General features: G+C 36.7%; 2 protein-coding genes and 1 long non-coding RNA gene across 6 annotated transcripts in view; 2 read left to right on the top strand and 1 right to left on the bottom strand.

The window, feature by feature from the left end:
- EIF2A (eukaryotic translation initiation factor 2A) overlaps positions 1 to 1,444 on the top strand; it is a 20,949-nt gene extending 19,505 nt beyond the window's left edge. For all 3 annotated transcript variants that reach the window (XM_088132048.1, XM_088132049.1, XM_088132050.1), the window contains one exon: positions 1,127 to 1,444. In XM_088132048.1, the coding sequence (XP_087988174.1) occupies positions 1,127 to 1,192 (66 nt within the window). In that variant the 3' untranslated portion in view covers positions 1,193 to 1,444. The remainder of the gene's footprint in view (positions 1 to 1,126) is intronic.
- LOC148213557 (uncharacterized) overlaps positions 1 to 12,253 on the bottom strand; it is a 20,440-nt gene extending 8,187 nt beyond the window's left edge. Inside the window, exons 1-3 of one of the 2 annotated variants that reach the window (XR_015794393.1) lie at positions 12,120 to 12,253; positions 1,795 to 1,998; positions 450 to 532 (exon numbers count right to left, since the gene is read on the bottom strand). This is a non-coding gene — a long non-coding RNA (uncharacterized LOC148213557). Of the gene's footprint in view, positions 1 to 252; positions 533 to 1,794; positions 1,999 to 12,119 lie in introns of those variants that run through there. The other variant, XR_015794392.1, reaches the window with a different exon arrangement.
- Positions 12,114 to 21,498, top strand: SELENOT (selenoprotein T). Its single transcript, XM_007442379.3, has 6 exons — positions 12,114 to 12,334; positions 16,779 to 16,889; positions 17,243 to 17,369; positions 18,662 to 18,749; positions 20,174 to 20,326; positions 20,695 to 21,498. Exons 1-5 carry the CDS (start codon positions 12,198 to 12,200, stop codon positions 20,296 to 20,298), a joined length of 588 nt encoding a protein of 195 aa, XP_007442441.2. The 5' UTR covers positions 12,114 to 12,197; the 3' UTR covers positions 20,299 to 20,326; positions 20,695 to 21,498.

Raw genomic sequence — 21,498 nt, 5'->3', positions numbered from 1 at the left:
TGACCCATTTTTTTTCTTTTTCTCCCCTCCCAGAACAGAGAGATTGCCTAATCAAGCTATCCCTTTCTGAGCTGCTTTTCTTAAAAAAAAAAAAAAAAGCAGTGTTTTCCTAAAAAGTGCTAACTGCAGATTAACAAGCTGGACTCTATGACCTTAATTAGCTAACTGGCAGCTGCTGCCTATAACTGACAAGACCCTAATCAGTTTAACACTAAAGTTTCTTTTGCCTCCTAAGCAGCTAGCAACTCCTAACCACCAGAGCACTAGGCAAACAGCCAATGCTAGCACATTCCTTTCAATATGTATTCCCCATGGTGTGCCTGCTTACTCTCTTGTAATCCCTTCAAATGAATGTAAATAGAAACATTAATTCTCTTCTTCCAAATTATCCCAGCGTCGGGGGGGGGGGGGGAAGTGGGAGAAAAGGGCTATAAGATTTGCTCTTTTACCTGGCTTCCTTGTGAGTCAAGTTACGGAAACATTCCCTGCCATTTGGGCTCACCTGGCTGTTTGGGGTTGTATCCTTCTGATGCTGTAAAGCAGAGGAAAGCTGAAATAAAATCATAAGCACAGTCGCACTCACATGATTTTTCACTTAGTGACCACTTTGCTTAAAGACCAAGTAGTTGGTCCCAATTGTGGTCGCTAAACAAGAACTATCTGAATACTAAGCATGGAGATGCTGTTTATAACAAAAGCTATTTGTTTTCTTCCATGAATCTGTTTAACTCTCTTTTGAAGATGTCTAAGTTAATGGCCTTGATTATTGCTTGTGATAGTGATTATTATGAATGAAATTAAGCATTGGAAAAGAAAGGATTTCTTTTATTTATGCAATCTGTTGCCCATAAGTTTCAGAGAAGCTGGCCCCTTTCTCTAAACCGTACACAATTTCATAGAGCTCTATTGTCTTACATTAAGTTACATGTTACCTTTAATTTATTATTTAGAAGCTTCACTTGGGCACGTATGAATAGTAGAAGATGGTAGAATGTGGCAAAAATCTGGAAAATATTAGTAAATCTTAAAAGCTGATACATTTGTACATAATTATTGACTACATTTTATACTACATTTTTTCATTATGTGTATTAAGTAAGATTGATGTCTTATGTCTATATTCTAGATGGAGAAAATTCAGAAAGAGGCTGCCCTTCTAAAGGAATTGGAAGATTTGGAACTTGGTGTTTGAGCTACAGAAAATTAAAATCACAGTTTTGTTCTACGGATTCATTTAAAAATAAATAACTAAAAATGCTCACTTTTATTACTTCCCATATGATTAACTTTATTTTTTTCCACCTAGAATCTGAAAAAATGTAAAATAATTATAATTCAAAGCTAAGTAAATCAGTTGCCTTGAGTCTAAAACAGTATTGTTGAAATCCAAAATAAAGTATGTTGGAGCACCTATGTTTTTTGGCAAATATTCAGTTTAAGTTACAGATATAACCCTGATGTATATAGTTTTTAAACACAGACTTAAAACCTTTGGTACACATATATAGGAGTTTGCAGGTGAAGCAGCAAACCATGGGACTTACTTACTTGGGTTTGGGTTGTAATGTTGCAATGAATATTTCATCATTTTCTCATCATTGTGGCTTATACTAAATACTACATACACACATACTTTGGGTTTGTAGATCTCTGAGTTTTTAAACGCAGGCTTAAAATCTATATATAGTTGGTGAAATCAGTTTCATAGAATGTAAACTTTTTTCCACAACAAATAAGAAAAAGGGACTGGACATTCAGGAACAAAATGTTTCATTAAAGGTTATCATCACTTACATTATAAAGCCAGAAGAAATAACAGTTCATATCTGTCTGTCTGTGTTTTAAGGCAGTAGCTGGTCCCAGATTGAGAAGCTGATTCCCCAGGGGCATCTTCCAGAAGGATCCCTTCAGCTTCTATTCAATTCACTTTAAACAAGTCTGTTGCTAACTCTTCAGTCATCAGGTGACCTCTAAGGTATAATTCCACACTTCATTGATCTAATAAGAAAAATATAAACCTCTAGCTATAAACATACAAGAAAAATTTACTTGTAGTTCTTGATGCTCTCTGAGCTTGGTTGTTTGATTACAGATGTTTGATTACCCCGACTAGGTAACATCATCAGCGTTAGTGAGTCTGGAGTTTGCTCCCTGTTGATGTACAGTAGCTTGCCCTGCCAGTGTTGGTGGCATCTCTCCCCTTGATCTCTACCTCTACTTACTTTTATTTACCTTAGCATCTGAGGATCCTGTTCCTGTTGTTTGATTACAGATGTTTGATTACCCCGACTAGGTAACATCATCAGCGCTAATGAGTCTGGAGTTTGCTCCCTGTTGATGTACAGTAGCTTGCCCTGCCAGTGTTGGTGGCATCTCTCCCCTTGATCTCTACCTCTACTTACTTTTATTTACCTTAGCATCTGGGTCTGCATGTGTATCCCAAGCACTGAAGTTAATTTCCTTTCTATTGGCAGCCCCCTCCCAGTTTGCCACAGATTTATTTACTTCCCAACTCTACTGCAGCTTTCTGGGTTACATTTAATTTGTGGAATATCAATTGAAATAGTCCTTTAATACATACTTGTGTTTTTCAAGTTTGACTGCAACTCTTGGCTTGTATCCAAATACTATTTTGGTTGAAGTTCTTAGTTTAGCAAACCAAGTTCAATATGTTTGCAAAGTGAGAAACAAACAAAAAAGAATGTATAAAAAAAAAAAGAAATGGAGAGAAACAATACTGTACTGATCAACTTGCCTATGCTTACTGATCACTACATCTTCACAAAAAATACTACAGAATTGGAAAAATGTAGAAAAATATAATCAAAATCATCAAGGGATGGAGCAATGACTCTAGGAGAAAAAAAAACATTTGGTGCTTTTTAGCTTGCCAGATAAATGAGGTCATGGTAGAGATTTAAAAATTATGCATGTGCTGGAAAAAGTGGATGGGGAAGTATTTTTCCTCCACTCTCATAATTCCAGGATCTGGGACTACCAAATAAAGTTGAATGGTTGGAGATTTAAGAGAGAATGAAAGAGAGGAGCCAGCCTGGACCTATCAAGAATAAATCATAGCAAAATACACTGATTTTTTCCATAGGATGACCATGGGAATGTGGTAGACATAGTATATTGACTTCAGAAAAGCATCTGACAAATACTCCCAGGACAAACTAGAGCATGTCCAGAGGACAGCAGCTAAGGTGATAAAGGGGCTTGGAAGGAAGCTGTTCCTGAAGACTGGTCAAGAAACAATGGGTTTTAATTGCAAGGAAATAAATTTTGGTCTGGCATTGGGAAAAATGTCCTAAAAGTAACAGTTGTTCACCTTGGAACTAACTGCTTTGTGAGTTAGTAGATTCCTTTGCTGGAGCTGTTTAATGGAGGTTGGATGCCTATTTATCAGTGATGCTGTGGTTGTAGTAGTAGCACTGGGCATAGGGTCATCTAGATGATCTCTAAGATCCCTTCCAACGTTACATCCTATTATGCTAAGTCTGTTGCAAAATAAGGTCACATGGCAGATATCCTGCAGCAAAAAGAAATACTGTAAATGCATTAAATGCCCTCTAGTGGAAGAATCAAGCAATTGCTTTTTCATTTGCAAATGATAGAATTTTTAAATCATTTCTGAACAGAACTCTCCTAACATTTGACACAGTGCTATAGGTGCCTGAAAAGGGCTTTTGGTACTTTAGTTCTCATACTGCTCTGAGCTCAAAATGTGTTCGCATTTGCTATCTTAGCCTTTTTCTGTTCAGATGTCATCTTAAGTGCCTCATACACTTTTTCTGAAATACACATTCAACTAAGCTTTGCCTGTTCTGTTAGTGACTAATGGCATTGCTTCTGGTCCACCCGTGCTTTGTGTGTGGCTATTAGATTTTGCCATTTGATACTGATGTTTCTGAGTTAATACCCTATGCCTTTTGGGAGCAAAACTAAGCTATAGCAAGGATGGAGACTGTCCATTTGTAAGGGACAGGATTGTCCTTCTTACAATGTCCTGTGTATCCTACCAAGACAGCTTGCTATAATAAATTCTCATATTAGCCCTGGCAGCGGATCCTGTCCACTTCTTGTATGGTCAGATAGAACAAACAATTCAGAACCAACACACACACACACACACACACACACAACACTCTCTCTTCCCCCCCCCCCGATATATTCAGATTTCATTTGTTTACACTGTTTTAGTCACAGTAGCCGTATAGCATACTGTAGCTGTTTCCTGTTAGCACAGGAAATGGAACCCTAAGACTGTAAGAATGCCTTTTATGAAACAGAAGAGAAAGCACTTCCTAAGCCTGAATGGCAGGAAAGGCAACTAGCAGGAGTCCCGATAGTACTTGTCCCACATACTGTCCTTGTGCAACTGAGTGTGCCATGGAAAATAGGCACTGATGTCTTGTGATATGCATATGGATATGTCTGAACTTTAATGTTAGGATTTTTCCAGCACATTAGGATTACTGCAACTGTTCCATTTGGTGGCTATGGAATTTCTTTTCTGGACCTCATTATTTGTGCAATGATATCATTTCTAGTGACATAAAATGTCACACATCATTAGCATAATGACAACAAGCTGAATGATGTGCTCTGATTTAACCGACAATCAGGAATAAAGGGTATTTCCTTCCTGCAAATGGTTTGTTACATTGCACTTGTATGTGTACTTATCTTTAGGATATAAATCTGAACCACACCAACCTGGTATTTCCTACTAGAGTTTGTTTATAAACAGGGATCAGACCAACGTCCATTGTTTATTATATTCCCGGAGGCAATAGAAGTAAACCTGAAATTGTGGGGATGAAGCCCCTATATTTAGAATATACATATAATTAGATGTACAAAAAATAGACGTACAATAAATTGGTTTATAGCATAACATGTGTTTAGTGAGGTCAGTGAGGTAATGGGGTGGAACTATAAAAACACTGGTTTACTGAGAGAACAAAGGCAGTATTCTACAAAAAAATTCTTTCTGGAGAGTTACTTTTATGGGTTTATCTTATAGTTGCCTTGCTTCCCATAGTCTGTGCTTGATCTTCTCAAGCTTTATCAACTTTCCTTGACCTAAGTGTTTTTATGGCTGAGCTGACAGGGTTGATTGTTTTTCAGCTCCCTGGGAAGGTAATTAGGGAGGGGAATGTTTTGTTTGCCCTAACCAATGTCATATTTTCTCCTTTAAAACCTAGTAATAATTTGCTATTGGCAACAAAGATATCAATAGCAGTATAGTGCTTCTTATTTTTACAATATATTTAACATATACACCCTAAATATCCTTTTTTTTTAAATGACTACTCATTTTTGGATAAATTATTTATTTATATCACCCTGGACTCAGAGCATTCAACAATTTCTAATAGTCCTTTTTTATTGCAAATTCTATCTAAGTCAATTACATTGAGAAGAATAAATGATCAAAAGCTAAGAAAATATAATCTAGATGGAATTCTATTTTTAAAGGAACAGTACAATACATACAACAACCATATCATACCATAAACAGCTATTTGAAAAACCTACTTAAAGGGAAGTATACTGAAAGATAAGACATATTTACACTTGAAATGCTACATGCTTCTTTTATGGTGGCCAAAATGGTGGCCAAATACACTTTTGAACAACAGCATGGTATATCCAATACAATGTTCCATGTATATTCCAAGAAATGTAGAGAATATAAATACAAGTGATGTACTAATTAAAAATCACCCTAGGATAATAAGGCATGATATAAAAAAGGAAGTTAGCAATGAGGAATTTTTTTTTCCAATTACATGCATCTCCAATTAAAAAAAACTCATATTAAAGAGTAGTATTAGATGTGGATTTTCCAAGCTCATGCAAATTCTCCCCCAGCCTTGAGGTATCTGCAGAATACAACTAAAATTTCATTTTAGTTAGATGAAATGACCCAAGCTTTATGTCCCTGCATGCAGCATCATGCCACACATACAAAAGGGATGGAGCTTGTGCCATAAGGCTCATTTCATCCTTTGGCCTGTGGATGCTGATGTCCCCTTCCCACTTTTCGCTTTTGCTCAGATAAGCTTTCTCACACAATACAGTTTTCTTCTCCTGCCTCACATATGCACAGATGGGAATTTTGGCCTTTTCACTAGCAGGTCATGGCACCATCAGCTGTCCAAGTAGAGTACTTTTTAAATCTGCCCTGGCAGAAAAGGAATAGGGCTACCAGATCTAAGTTGCAAAAAGCTAGAGGGGAAACAGAAGCTGACCAGTTAAAAGAAGCAGTCAAAAGAAGAGTCTGTTAGAAAGTGGATCAAGGTAAACTTTAAAAAGGCTGGATTGAGTGGCATAATTCTGAACATTTGGCCACCCTGACTAGGAAAGAACAGGAAGCCAAAATCATCGTGTTATTTATCAAAACTACAGAACTTGAATATAATTTCATTTTTTTGTGAGATGCAGAACCAGAAAAGTAAGAAACAAGCACTAACAGATTGTGAGGCCACAATCTGTTAGTGCTTGTTTCTTACTTTTCTGGTTCTGCATCTGTACATTACTTTCTTCCTCAGTTACAGAGGCCAGCATCTGTAACTGAGGAAGAAAGTAATGTAAGGAAGACAGCTTCAGTAAATTAATCATATTTTTATTTTTTGTGTCTTGTTACCTATTTGTGTAGCTTTTCTTTCTACAGAATGATAAACGTTGTTACTTTTAATGGAGAATTTAAAAACTTTGTTGCTTATCCATGTGAGGTAAACAAATGCATTTGCTATGTTGGTATTCTTCAAGTTGGCAGTATTGACTGCAAGACTATCACACCTCAAAATATGGAGTGACAGGTTAAAAACATGGAGATTCCTCCAAGTGATCATAGTGGAGTAGTAATGCTAATAGACTTCTTATTCCCAGAGGATAAGGCCTCATAGCTAGCAGAAACAGTGGTATGTCTTAAGCTGGGATGCTCATTTCATCCTTTAGCCCCCTTGTTCTTGTGGATGCTGATGTTCTCTCCCCACTAAATCAAACTTTTGTATATCAAAGAGCTTCAGCTGATGGCAGCAACAAGTTAAGCTTATCTGGCTTAGAAGCTAAGAAGGGTTGGGCCTTGTCAGAACTTAGGTGGGAGACGATCAGAAAATACCTGCACTTTAGATTAGACTGGCAAGTTTTTAAAAAAGTCCCAGAAACAGACTAGTTCAAACCATTTCCATACTATTTCCAGGCTGCATGTTTGTGTAAGGTAAGCAAGCTCAATGCCAATACATCTTGACCTTAGGTCAGGCCTGCACAACTCGTAGAGGCAAAAGGGCCAGAATTAATACCTTAAAAATAATCACAGAGGAATAGCTGGTGTACCATTCAGCTGTTTGGCAGCCAGCGGTTCAACAGCAACGATGGAGCTGCTGGTGTCAGTGAAGCCTGGAAGTGCTCAGCAGCATGTCATTCAGGGAAGTGGAGGATCCTTCCTGGAGATGATGATGTCTTGTGGCGGTGGATTTATTGTATTTCGAAAAAACTCTGGTGGGCTGTACAAGGTTGCCTGGTGGGCAGTATGTAGCTGGCGGGCCATGTTGTGCAGGCCTGATTTAGATCAAAGAATTTTGCAGAGTTGTGCCTGACAATCACAAATCCAAAGGCTTTATTTATTTATTCTTCTATTTTGGGAGCAGAGGTTTTGATTTTATTTATTATAATTTTATTCTACTTTTATACTACCAAATCAATACAGACTCATGACAGTTTGCAAAACAATCAACAACATCCATAATCATTAAATAAATTTAATTAATAACAATTGGTAAATAAGTTAAAACAAACAATAACTAATCAAACTTACAAGAATTAAAAGATGAATTATTATAGTGCTAAAGAATAATAAACAAATGATAAAAGAACCAATAAAATATTATCAATAATGAAATCAATATAACATAATTCAAAATGAAATAAATTAAAGATGGCGATAGCAAACTATTCAACCAAACACTCTTGGAAGTCTTCAGGAACTTCTGGAAGGGATTAGAAGGGATTAAGCAAGTCACAATTCTAAGGAGAGAGTTTGCCACAAAGCCGCGCCAGAGCAGCAGCTGAGAAACAATGTCTCCTGGCCTTCATTCCCCTTACTTCACAAAAATGGGTTATGACCAAATGCACTGATTGCTCAAACTGGCTATTACACAAGACTGCTTGTCAAATGAGTACAAAACCAGAACTGCAGTTCTATTAGTGGTTTGGACAGTTTTAGGAGGCTGTTTGTGGTTATGTAAACACTGTAAACTCCACCAAGATAAGAACAGAGTAAGAACTGTGGAAATACGCATGCATTTGTGCAACTATAATATAAGCAACTCTGTTCTTGTTTTCCATTCTCACTGGCCAGCCAGCCTTGACAGAAAATTATCCCCAGAAGCAAAATACATCACTCTTGAGACCTAAAGCAATGCTCCTCCACTGCAGCATTGCTATGACTGGCTGATCATTCTCAGTTTTGAAAGTCAAAGAGTGTATCATATATCTTTGCTTAGCATGCACAGAGCATACAGCAATAAGGCTACCACCTTCAATCCACAAGGCAGAAAAAGGCAGAAAAAGACAATTCCGACCTGCAATGGGAAGAATTCTAACTTATCAAAAAGGTTACTGAAGATTTACTTCTGAGAAAATATATTTAGAATTGCACTGCTATTTGTAGTATTTGTTTTCCATACCAGGAGTTTTATGACAGACAACACTTTGAAAATATTGAAACTTCTTGCTGCTAATGAGATATAAATGTCACTTGCAGAATGATGTGTTTTTGATCAAGCACAGTATTTGTGGGAATGAAAATTCTATGTACATTTCGACACTTTATATTCCCAAGCTTTGTCTTACAAATTCCATGAGACATGTAATATCAATTAATAGTATAGTCCTTTGTGGAACTTAATCAATCCTCTGTATAGACCTTACTCTTAGGTAAGAGGGTAGTTTTTTTAAAAAACTTCTTAGTCTAGTCTATAGTGCTGGGATTTCCTAAGAAGCCCTATCTAGCTTCTGAACCTATCTAAGGTTAGTCAGGTATTGTACCTCCTGTGATACTTACATGTAACAGTGAATTAGTGCAATGTGCTGTGGCATGTATATGTCTGATTCTCTTTCTAGCCTTTCAACCCACACTGACTAGTGTGGTAGCTTACTGTTCATAACCTTTGATGAAGAAACTTTCACCCTGCAGTGGATTGATTTGGGCTGATACATACATACATATTTATACACACAAACACACCACACACACGCATACATGTGTGTATGTATGTGTAAAGTATAGAAATCAATTTAGTATAAGTACTTCTATCATTTATGGGGTCTTAGTAGTATTTATTTTTTGGTAAGCTGTCTTTTAAAAATATAGCTAGAAGGCATACCATACTTTTTTTTTTTAATTTTGATGAATATTGCAAATGGCATCCCTCACTGATGATCCTTGGATCATGACAGAGGGGAAATGAATGGGCTGAAAATCATCCTCTGCACATATTCTCCACTATAAAACTATTAACCCACATTGTGCCAGTTCAGCCTATCTTTACTTATTTATTTGAATTTATTAGCTGTTCAACTCTTTTCTATTTCCATTTTCCCCATTTGCAATGGAAAAACTTAGATAAAAATCTCCATTTTCCTGTATAAGAGGGGTCCATTTCTTTGGGAGCGGCACCTTCCACTACATTCCTAGTTCCACAGAGAAATGATATGCAAGCCAGAATTGTAACTCAAGAATAAAGTGTGGACAGTTTGATGTCCTCATTGGTTACTCTTATTTTCATGTTCAATAACAGATTGGTATCTTGGAGTGACACCCAAGAGAATAATTATTTTTGAAGCAGGACTCCTTGGAGATTAATTATGCAACTGCATTACCTATGATGAATCTAGGAGATCACAATAAGGACATTTTTTTCTGATGGTTGAGATCTTCTAGAGAAACGTGCTTTTTAAAAAACTAGAATCCTTCAGAGGAAAAAAGGCACCTGCTAGTATTGTACATTGTACCATAGTGCTACAATTTTAGAGCTGCAGACATCAGGATAATCAGCAGATGGCATCATCAGAGTCATGACAGAATTTCATCTGAAAGAATATGCACCTGTTAGCTAACCAAAACTTCAGCTTACTGTATTCAAAAAGTATTTTCAGTTCTCAGTGTAGCAAGCAAGTCTAAAAATATAAGAGTATCTTTGCATAGATGTTTGAGAAAGTTAAATAGCTAAACCCCGCAAACTGCACTTTCTAAAATAAAACAAGATGCATTGCTGAGTGTCTAATCTACAATATTAGCCATTATTTAGTCTGCTGTACATATTAAAATAACAATGCCTTTAAAAGATAAACAATATGCTATTTTTAACCTTACTTTTTGGTAAGAGATCACTCATATGTAAATAAAAGAAAGCAGCATGCTCCCTTTGCCTCTCTCCACAGAAATATTCTTTTCTGTCAGAAGAGAATCAAACTGGCCCCAACCATTTTTCAGAGAGGAGTTGCTTTGCTTTTTCCTACTAGAAATAATGCTGGTAAGAACTTGGTGGAATTTATGCTACACCTCTCAGATTAAAATGGCTGAGAGCCAGGATTACCCTGATTAATCTTTGTGAACAGCTCTGGGAGTCTTTGGGGTCTAAAAATTGAAATAGAAATGCTCTAATCACAGTAAATCTTAAAAAGCCAATTTCATCTGAGGCAGTCCAGAAAGAGAATTTACAATGGGCTACATAGCTAGATATAGGCTTATTTCACAGTAGCTCTTATTATATGGTACGGACAAATTAACAGTCTGCAATTAGCAAAAGTATTAGGGAAAACTAACTTTAGAGCCTCCATTGCATTTTGGCCACTAAAGAAGGATTAGTCTCAATCCTACTATGATTGCGATTCACTCATTTTAAGAGGAAGTGGAAGAGACACCTCTTTGAGAAAAGGATGTTCTTAGGGCACCAAAATGTACTGTAGTGTTGTTGTAGAAGTGCTTTACGTATACAGTATTATGTTGATAATATAGACTTAAACTGCCACTGTCAATAGTTTAAAAACAGAAATAACCATTCTCTTTCAACTCAGAGATTTTTACATAGCATAGTTCTGCAGAAGAATGGCAAATTCCACCAAGCCTTAATTCTCAAGATTTGGAAGATCATTGGAGGCTTTACCAATGATCGTCTCTTAACTTCAAAAACAAAGCCATGTGGACCATAAGTGGTGAAAATATCTAAATCCATATTAAAGCTTTAATGTGTAAACCTTAGTATGCACAGTTGTGTTTCCAAGCAATCTTCAGTGACTAAAATGTTGAAGGGGAAAAATGTGGCAGCTGTTAATTTCTCAGCTCTAAAGATTGTATTAAATAAAAGAAAATAAAATTGGGAGCTGTCATGTTTAGAAAAAAGCACTAGTTTCTTGTATAGTGTTTATTTCCAATAACGGCCCTGCACCCACATTTGCAGAAAATTTAAGTGAAAGCCCAGAGCTTTTTGGGGAACTTTATCACACAAACACAAAAAATGCTGGGATCATAGAGGACATCCAGCTGGCCAACAAGGAGATTTTTTTTGACAGCCCATGCTTACCATTGCAAATTCTCCCATGGCAGGCATTTTGTGAGATCACCAGCAACAAGATCCCACCATTCCAAGCACACCTAAAGCCCTCAATAGTTTGCCTATCAGTAGATTAAGCGTCTCTGTACCTCACGGCAGGTGAGCCCTCCATCTCGCCCTCCAACTTCCTATTGTAAATTTGATCCCAAATGTGCAGAGTAGCTATGTATTACCCCACACCCATACGCGTCATGTTTCATACACACTACAGTAACAATACCATATCTAGGGCAGGCACGGTGGCGTTCATTTTTGTTGTAATTAAAGCAAAGGATCACCGTGCACCGAGTGTTTTGAGCGCCCTTCTCTCAGGCGAAAGCGAGGAGATCCCAGGGCCGCCCGCGCGTGACACTGGCGCCTGGTCGCTCCATCCCGTTCGCGGGGGGGGGGGGGGGGCGGCGGCGGCGGCGGTTGGAGCAGCCTTTCCCTTAGGACTCGCGATAGGTACAGTCCGGCGCAGGCGCATTACCACGCCGGCTCGCGTGACCTTACCGCTTTCGGCGGAAGCTTTCCACACCCGGGCGCTGGGGGTGGGGGGGCATTCCGGGTCCAGAGGGCGGCGGAAGCAAGATGAAGCCGACCCTGGCGCTGCTGCTGCTGGTGGCGGTGGGGTTGAGTGGCGCTGGGGCTCAGCCGGGCGGGCTGCCGCCTGGGAAGAAACTACGCATGGCCTACGCCACCGGGCCGTTGCTCAAGTTCCAGATTTGGTGAGTGCGCGGCCCGCCGAAGCCGAGCGCGGCCTGTTGCGTCGCCCGTTGTTTCCCGTCCCTGAGCGGGAGCCAAATTCAGCCCCGTCCCGAGGGTTGGCCCGTCGGCGGCGCTTCCTCGTTTCCGTGCGGGCTGAGAGTTAGAGAGGCGGCGGAGGATCATAGGGCAAAGCGCGGGCGAAGCTGGAGTGGAAGCGGCAAGAAATGTCGCGGCTGGAGGCAGCCCAGGTGGAGTAGCCGGGGGGTCGAGGTGGATAGGATAGGATGGGGGCCGGTCCTGAAGCGTTGGAGGCTGCGGGCAAAGGAGGCGGAGAGATGGAGCCTGCAAAGGTGTGGATCGCGCTGCAGGTTGGGCTCTTTCCTAGGCAAACCGGCTGGGCTTGCTCGTTTCTCTCTCTTCGGTGCTGGGTTGCAGCTAATATTAAGAATAACAGCAAGGAGAGGGGCTGAGTAGGCAGGATAGGGACAGGCAGTTGTGAGACTGGAAAAATAATAGTTGAGAAGTACCAGAAGCTTTGCCTCTTTTTTCTGTTCACAAAATTATTGGCAAAGTAATAACTCCTTCCCACCCAAGGGAAATGCCACATCCATAGTTTGCCTCCCTGTGGAATATGTAGATTTTAGCAATGTTTAAATAATCCCATGAATCTTTTGATTCCATTTTTGTAGATCACTGGGTATACTTATTTTCAAATTATGCTAAATAAGGGGTGCAAAGTGGGGTTGGAATTGGATAAAATAAATAGGGGGCAGCTTTTTAAAAATTGGAAGGCCTTGAAAGTTGGAGTGGTAACTAAGAGGCTAACAGCAAAACATGAGGTGGTATTCTGTGTTACAGAGGTTGGGAACAATAGTGAAGAGCTGGAAGGATCGGCAGGAAAGTGTTCACTAGTATGGACTGTATGCCTTAAACCTTTTTTCTGCCATATTGCTTGCCTTCATCTTTTCTGTATAGCACGTGTGTGACACAGGTTTATGTTATTCTTTACTGTATCAATATTAAAATAGTATTTCCCCACATATTCTGATGCTGTCCAAGGACAGCCTCAAGGTATATAGAAACTGCCAGGTTGTTAAAGCTTAGTTACCCCTTATGTTGGAGGCTACTCAGTTACTGGCAACAGAGGCAATAGAGCAGGATGGGAATTGGCAGTGGGACAGAACATTCATGCTAGTGTAATTTTCAGCCAACTTGAGGATGGATGAGTAATATAACTTGGTAGTGGGGAAAGGCCTATAGTATGATTGGGACTACTAAGGGGATTTCTTTGATTGGAGTGGTGATGGAAGGGAGGATGTAGGAGTTTAGAGATTGTAGAGAAAAGGACAGGGTTGTCTTTGATCTGGTAATCTGTGTATTGTGATCTTACAATGAAAGAAGCAATTACTTGTGGGGTAGTAGAACAGTTTGTAGGTGGTTCTGCTCATCTGTTTAACTGTTTCCCTAGCTGCCCCCCTCTACATTTATAAAAGACAGGACAAGTGACCTCAATCCTTGTTCAGTAACTAAATCAGTATAAATGAACAAACTGCTAGGAGTGTAGCTATAGAACATGTTTTTCAAACTGGTTTTTACCCTTATATCTATCATGAGATTGGTTGTTCCTTAAGGGAACAACTTTTGCACTAACAACTGTGAACCTACAGGCAGTATAGACTCTTGGAGCTTACTCCTGAATTTGTATGCACAGAATTGACACAGCAGTGGAATATTTCTAAGAAGCTGACTGAGAACTCTCATAAGTAAACATACTTAACTTTTAGTTCCATTTCATTTATATGTAGTGTTTTTTCTGGAATGGGATACCAGAGGCTGTCTAAATTTGCTGAACTACAGTTTTGAAGACCCTGAGCCAGGAGAGCCAATTTTGATAGGTGCCGGAGTTGTAATCCTCCAGATATTACTGAAATATATGTTCTTCAGCCCTATTCTAAGGACAGTCAATTTTTTAGCAATGGGTTTTAGCAAAATGTTTCTAAAATTGCACCATTTTTTATTATTGTTAAAGGTGAACATAGACTGACAATTTATCTTTAAACAGTTTCAAGTCCTCTACAACAACATATATGTACATAATTATTTTTGGAAATGAGATCTCAACATTATTATGAATTACAGTTTTGGAACTAAAGCTAGATTTCCACTTTGATTAGAAATTATTGTGATTCTGAAATTTAAGCATATTTTAGCTTTTGTTCTGTCCTAGAGATCTTTTGATTTTTTTCTTAATTATTTTTCTTTTTTTTTCATTGTAAATGCTGTTTGTGCTAGTGAAGCTTTCAGAATCAAGAACATTTCTGCCTATTTCTTACTATTTTTAACAAGCATTGTAATGTCTCTGATGAACCAGTATTGCATCAGCATAGGAAAACATCACATAGGGATTAAAGTGGGAAAACAGGAGATATTTTAAAAAAACAATTTCACATTAGTCTTTATGGTTTTTAGTTTTAAACAAGCATTTAATAAAGTTTATTAGTTGTATAAATTCCTCATTCATTAAGCTCAGGGCAATAGATTTAAATATTAGGTTTTCACAGCAGTAAAGAAGGCTATGCAGTCTTGTTAGAAGTCTTAAAATTTATTTTTTTATTTGTTGAAAAAAGTTAATCTCCATGAGAGCAACTATAAAGCAGAAAACTGGCTTTCACCATTATGAAAATCAGTATGGTATTTGGCAAGAAATCAAATGAGAAAGAAAGAAACAGAAGCACACAACTGCAATCCTAAACATAATTAACTAAAATTTCTTCTTGAAATCAAATGTGGCTTCCAGCTTACTGTCTGAAAAGATGGTATCTACTTGGTTCTTGAATATTACATTCAAGCTGTATGATCAGAATATGGCTGGTGTGTGATTAAGATTTATGAAGTAGTAATTTGAGCAGATGGATATTTATAACATAAAGGGATTTTTTTTTGTTTTATGCTAGTTTTTGGATCTCTTTAAAAGAGACAGGTTTACTATCAAAGCTGCTGTTATTTGTGATTTTTCCAGTTGTTGCTCATCATGGAACTACAGGATAGTTGCACAATCAAATATAATAGAAACTGGTACTGAAGTCCTTTGTAACAAACTATAATAGGAAACAGGAGGTAATATGGAAGCAACAAAGTAATAAATAATTTTACTTTCCCAACGTCAAGAGATCAGACTCCATATGTACTTCAAGGGAAGAATAGAAGCTAAATGGGGAAACTCCTAAAATGTGAGGGGGAAACATGAGGAAAAGCTAATTGAGCTTGATTGCACAATTGAGCTGAGTGCATAAGAACACAAATTGTAATCAAGTTATTCAAATTACTGGGTATTCCTGTATGCATGGCCTGGAAGGTCAGCACTGATCATCTACCCTGATAATGCTTTGGAAGTTCCAATTAGAATTGATAATCCATGCAACACAGCCAACAGTTTAATATTCTTTTAAATCATTTTTTTTTTGTCAATTTAAATGCTTATCAAATTTTCCATTTATATTTGCTCATCTATTCCCACAGTTTGGTACAACTCTGACCTGTAAAATATAACTATATTTTGTTTTAATTCATTCTTATAACCAGATCTTGTAGCTTTCATCCTACTATATATGCTTTGCATGTTTTCTTTTTAAATTTTTAATAGGAATATATTTAAAATATTCCTACAATATGGTTTGTTTAATGATTAAAATGAAAATAAATGTTTTTCTGGAAGCTTATAATGTGATTAAGGTACATGCTTTTCTAGAGATCCAACCCATCATTTGATACATAGAGTACAAATATTCATATCTGAAAAATTATTGACATCTTTATTTACAAGAAAAGCCTCTTTCATTTAATCTATATGATAGAAGGCATATAGCAGTGTTTCCCAGCCTGAGTAGTTTCCAGATGTGTGGACTTCCACTCCTAGAATTTCCCGGCCAGAATGACCATTGTAGAGAGTTCTGAAAGCCCATAACATCTGAGAAATGCCCAAGTTGGAAAACACTTGTATAGAGATTACATCTACGACTAAAATGGTTCTATTCATATTGTTTAATATTGAGTTATAATTTTAAAAAAATGCTTAAATGAAAGTATTTATTTTTCTATGTTTTGGACAAAAGAATGGTTAACTTTGTCAAACTGAGCTTCTATTAGAAATTACTTTCTGGAATGTATATAGAAAATATATATTTTAGTAGATACTGAAGGAAAACACTCAAACACTTTTCTAAACAAACTCACTGGAATTACAGTGAGAACTTCTAGTAACTATTAACTGAACCTTTTTAGTACTGGTTTTTGTTTTCTCTCAGGAGGCTGCTGCCAGTGTTTCTAGTTATCTGTCTTTTTAAATTTCTAAGGGAAGAGCTTTTTCCAGACCATTGAGTTTTTCAGAGAGAGGAGAAGAGGTGTGTGTAATGTATAATGCTCAATCATACCCAGTGTTAATTGTGATAAAATATTTCTCTTCAGTGTTTCCTGAGGATACAGGCGGGTGTTTGAAGAGTACATGCGGGTTATTAGCCAGCGGTACCCAGACATTCGCATTGAAGGGGAAAATTATCTTCCTCAACCCATATATAGGTAAGTTAGTTCCAGGTTAAAATATGCTAAATACTATATCTGAATGGATTGGGGATATCAAGTTCTATACTGTCACAAAATCTCAAAAGCAATATTTGATTGCATTCTGCTTTAGCTGCAGTTAGTGTTTACAATGATAATAATGTAACAATTTGAAAATAAGGCCATGTGGTTTTTTTTTAGAATCATGTTCAGCCATTGTTAATATGTTTTAAATTTTATATGCAACTTTTCAGATATACAGTAAAGCAAAATCCACTCGTGTTCACATAGGCATGGTATAGCTTTTGTTTGTTTTGATTAAATTTAGTTTTATCCTTCTTTGGTATAACATATCTTTTTTTTTCTACCAGACATATAGCATCTTTCTTGTCAGTCTTCAAACTAGTGCTAATAGGCTTCATTATTGTTGGCAAGGATCCTTTTGCTTTCTTTGGCATGCAAGCTCCAAGCATCTGGCAGTGGGGACAAGAAAATAAGGTACTATTTCTTAATATTTTATTTTTTTAGTTGTGCTAGAGGCAGATTTTATAATATCGTCACTTAACTGAAACATGTCACATGAGCATCCTCTTACAATACTGTAAAGAGAATATACTGTACTTTAGAAACATTCCTCACACTTATTTATGAGCACAGTAATACAACTAAAACATCTCATTTAGGAATGAAAAAAATTCTTGGTTCATAAGGAGATTTTTTTGGCTGCAAATAAGATTTGTGTGTGTGTGTGTGTGCGCGTGCGTGCCTTTGTGTTAGTTTTGACTCTTGGGGACTGCCTGGACAAGTCCATGGTTTTCTTGGCAACATTTTTTGGAAGTAGTTTGCCATTGTTGTCTTCCTAGGGCTGAGAGAGAGTGACTAACCCAATGTTAGTCAGTTGATTTTGTGCCTAAGGCTGGACTAGAGCTCACAGTCTCCTGGCTTCTAGCTTGGTGTCTTTAACCAGTTTACCACACCAAACTGACTCTCATGTGGGGCATGATAATATTTGGTCCTTTTAAATGCAACTCAAAAGAATATTTTTTTTGGCTGATGGAAGTAGTTTAGAGAGTCCACTGGAGTTGGATGGCTAATAAATTTAAATAAATTAATAATAACAACAGCACTGCTATCTAGTTGGTATAAGGATGTTGTTTAAAATTCTATTTAACACCTTCCAAATTAGAAATTGTGATGCTTATTTTGAAATAAATAACTAAATGAAGAATGGATTAAAATATAACAACTTGATCTTGGCTATATACTTTATCTGAAAAGGTGTATTTTTTAAATGCTTTTATGATGTTTGCCTGTGAAATTTTTCAGAGCCATCTTGCTAAGAATTACATCATCTCATCCTTGATGAATAACACCAAACAAATATTCAGTATGTTAGTAGACTGAAAAGAATATTAGGGTTGAAGCAGAATACTAATAAACAGATTAATTGTGAAACTACAAATATCTTTTATGGAGCTTTTGTTAGCCACACACACATATACACACACACTGTGTGTATGTATGTATATATTGCACTTCTCAATCTTTTCTGTTAATCAGTGTGATATTGTTGCCAGTGTTACTCAGAAGTGCATTTGTTCTAACTATAATAAATGATTTTTTTCTAATATAAAAATAGCAAGTAAAACTCTAAATGAAGAAGAATAAAGAAGAATGGGTACCAAATGGTGCTATCAATTTAATATTTGGGGGAAACCCATAAATATGTTACATAACTCTTAAATAAGTTGCATGATATAATAACTATGATAAATGCTCTTACTTTTTAGGTATATGCTTGTATGATGGTTTTCTTCCTGAGCAACATGATTGAGAACCAGTGTATGTCAACAGGTGCATTTGAAATAACTTTAAATGGTAAGTTTTAAACAATTTTTTGTCTTCCATTAAGCTTAAAATGGACTTTTTGCATCCATGGACTTTATGCATCCCTGTAAGTCACCAGGAGTCAAGCTTGATTTGAGGAAGCTTTAGTTGTTGAGGATTTTATCAATATATGAGCTGCATCTGATACACAAGACCTGAAATAGGGGTTCTAAAGATGAAAAAGTCTTTGGATCTGAGCCCTAAACTTTCACAAAACTAAGATTATTTTACTTTTTTTCTTTATTATATTTGTATCCTACCACAATAAAAAGTAACTCTTGACAGTTACAATCTATGTTAGGTTAATAAGGTCACTTCAGTATAGATTATTTGAATTTTAGAGAGTAATCAGTTTGTGTTGCTTATTTTGGAAATTCCCAAGGAAGATAAGGGAACAGGATTTTTTTTCATGGACGCATTTTGCACTGAACTAATGTTTTAAAAATGGCTGTGTGTGTTCTTCAAAAGCCTGCTAAAGTTGGCTGAGAATTGATATCTTACTGTTTTATGTTAGAAATAAACTGAGATATGAAATCAGAAAGTGACTATATATTGGCCTTCCTTTTCAAAATTTTACATTAATAGCCTTGTTAACTTTCTTACTCTGTGTTTTGAATCACTAAAAAAAAGAAGCAAATATTTGAATTTGTCATCTTCAGATACTCACTGATGCCCCAAAATCCTCATGAATGATTTGCTTTACTGCAGAATAATTAGTAAATGATTATTTACTATGAAATAATTAGTAAATAATGAAATTATGAAATAATTAGTAAATTACTGATGTGTTGTCTCTTCCAGGCTTGCTAAGAGTAAATTTTGTTTGCGGAATTGCAATATTTATATTTTCTATGGATTTTTCGGTGTTGTAGAATTCTTACTTGGTTTAGAAGGAACCAGAATATCTTGACTTTATAATTTTCAAAAGCTTGCACCCATAGTTTTTGTATAGGTACTTTGAATGTATGCAGCTACAGGTAGTTCTCGCTTAATGACTGTTCATTTAATGATGGTTTGAAGTTACATTGGCCTTGGAAAGAGTGCTTTACGACCTGTACTCAAACAACCATTGCAAACTGTTGCGCCATCCCCACAGCCATGTGATTGCCATTTGTGACTTTTTTTACGATGGCTGTTAAGCAAATTACCATGGCATTAAGTGAATTCTGGCAAAAAAATCCATTGGTGAAGCTGCATTCACTTAATGACCACATGATTTGCTTAACAACCACAGTGATTCACTTAACAACTGTCATAAAAATGGTTGTAAAATCGGGTTCAGTCACTTGCTTAACAACTGTCCTGCTTAATGACTAATTTTCTGGTCCCTATTGTGGTCATTAAGCAAGGACTACCTGTATAAAGACTGTTCCTGCACCTTATATATTTTACCCTTTTTCTCCTGTACTTTTTAGATGTTCCAGTGTGGTCTAAGCTGGAGTCTGGGCATCTTCCTTCCATGCAGCAACTTGTTCAAATCCTTGATAATGAAATGAAACTCAATGTGCATATGGAGCAAATGCCACATCATAGATCATAGCCCCATCCATCAGTACTGAAAACTTCTTGTAAGTTTTTAAAAATATTCAGCTACATAGTTGATTTGATACATATTTTTAAAAAGGTAAAAGTACCATACAATTATTTGATATTAGTTAAAGCATTAAGCTGATCAAGAGGGAGCTTTTGGAACTTGCTGGCAGTTAGATATAGATCTTTCCTTTCCTAACCATATTCTTTACCTATCAAGGATATTTAGGCAATGAAGTAGACTCTGCTTATGGAAAAATCCTACTTTCCAGGTATTTTTAATTATTTTTATTGAATATCATCTTTGTCAATATTAAGTGTAGAAGATATTTGGGATATTTTTCTTTGAGCTTACTTTATGGGGCTATCTTGTAACTTGTTCTATTTTGATTTATTCTGTTTTCAGACATTAAGTGATACTTTCCAAAGGCAACATGAACGAAATAAATGAAGGCCTGTACTGAAGACAGAAAGCTGTTGGTACAGACTGGATGATCTACTTGTCTTCATGTTCCTTCTGAAAATCTTAATGCAAGACTCCTTTCAGTGCTGGTATGTGTCCAGGAACTGCACATTCAAGGAGTGCAATAATACTGTATACTTTTTTTTAAAGTAATTTAGCCAGTTCAGCTTTAGAAAATGCAGGTATTACTTGACTACAAGTTTTTGCTTTTGATTGGATCCAGACTAAGTTGCATTTCAGACCTATTAAATTTAATGTGGATTAAATGCAACCAATGGTGTCTTGATCTAACCCTTTATATTCATGACTATTAAGTGGCAAAAGTAGTTAATATTCTAATGTTCTCCCTGGGAAAAAGTCCGATTTGCTTTATGTGGTATTTATAGTATATTTGTAGTTTAAAATCAATCTTCACAAGTACTGGCTCTCTTTTAAACTGGTTTGGATAATTGATGGCTGTCAAACAATACTGATTTGGTTATGTAAGTTTTGTATATTTTCAGAGTATATTGCTGAGTGAATGGTGCATTGTAAAACTAAATTATATAAACAAATTATATGCAGAGTAACTACCCTTTATGTCATGACTTCAGAAGAAGACCAAGTGATGTTCAGATTCCCTCAACAATTTGAAGTCTGTTTCCTGGCCCAAACTGTATGATCAAGTATTTGGCCTTCATGCTGTCATAAATATGAACTAAGCAAACTAATTTAAATAAAGAAATTTCATTTACTGTGAGTAAAATA

Source organism: Python bivittatus, unplaced genomic scaffold (genome assembly GCF_059951505.1).
Source record: "Python bivittatus isolate LINGU-HERP-01145 unplaced genomic scaffold, Pbiv_v1 ctg000980_np1212, whole genome shotgun sequence".
NCBI lineage: Eukaryota > Metazoa > Chordata > Lepidosauria > Squamata > Pythonidae > Python > Python bivittatus.
The sequence above is the reverse complement of the archived record's forward strand: the minus strand, read 5'-3'. Positions and strand labels throughout refer to the sequence as shown.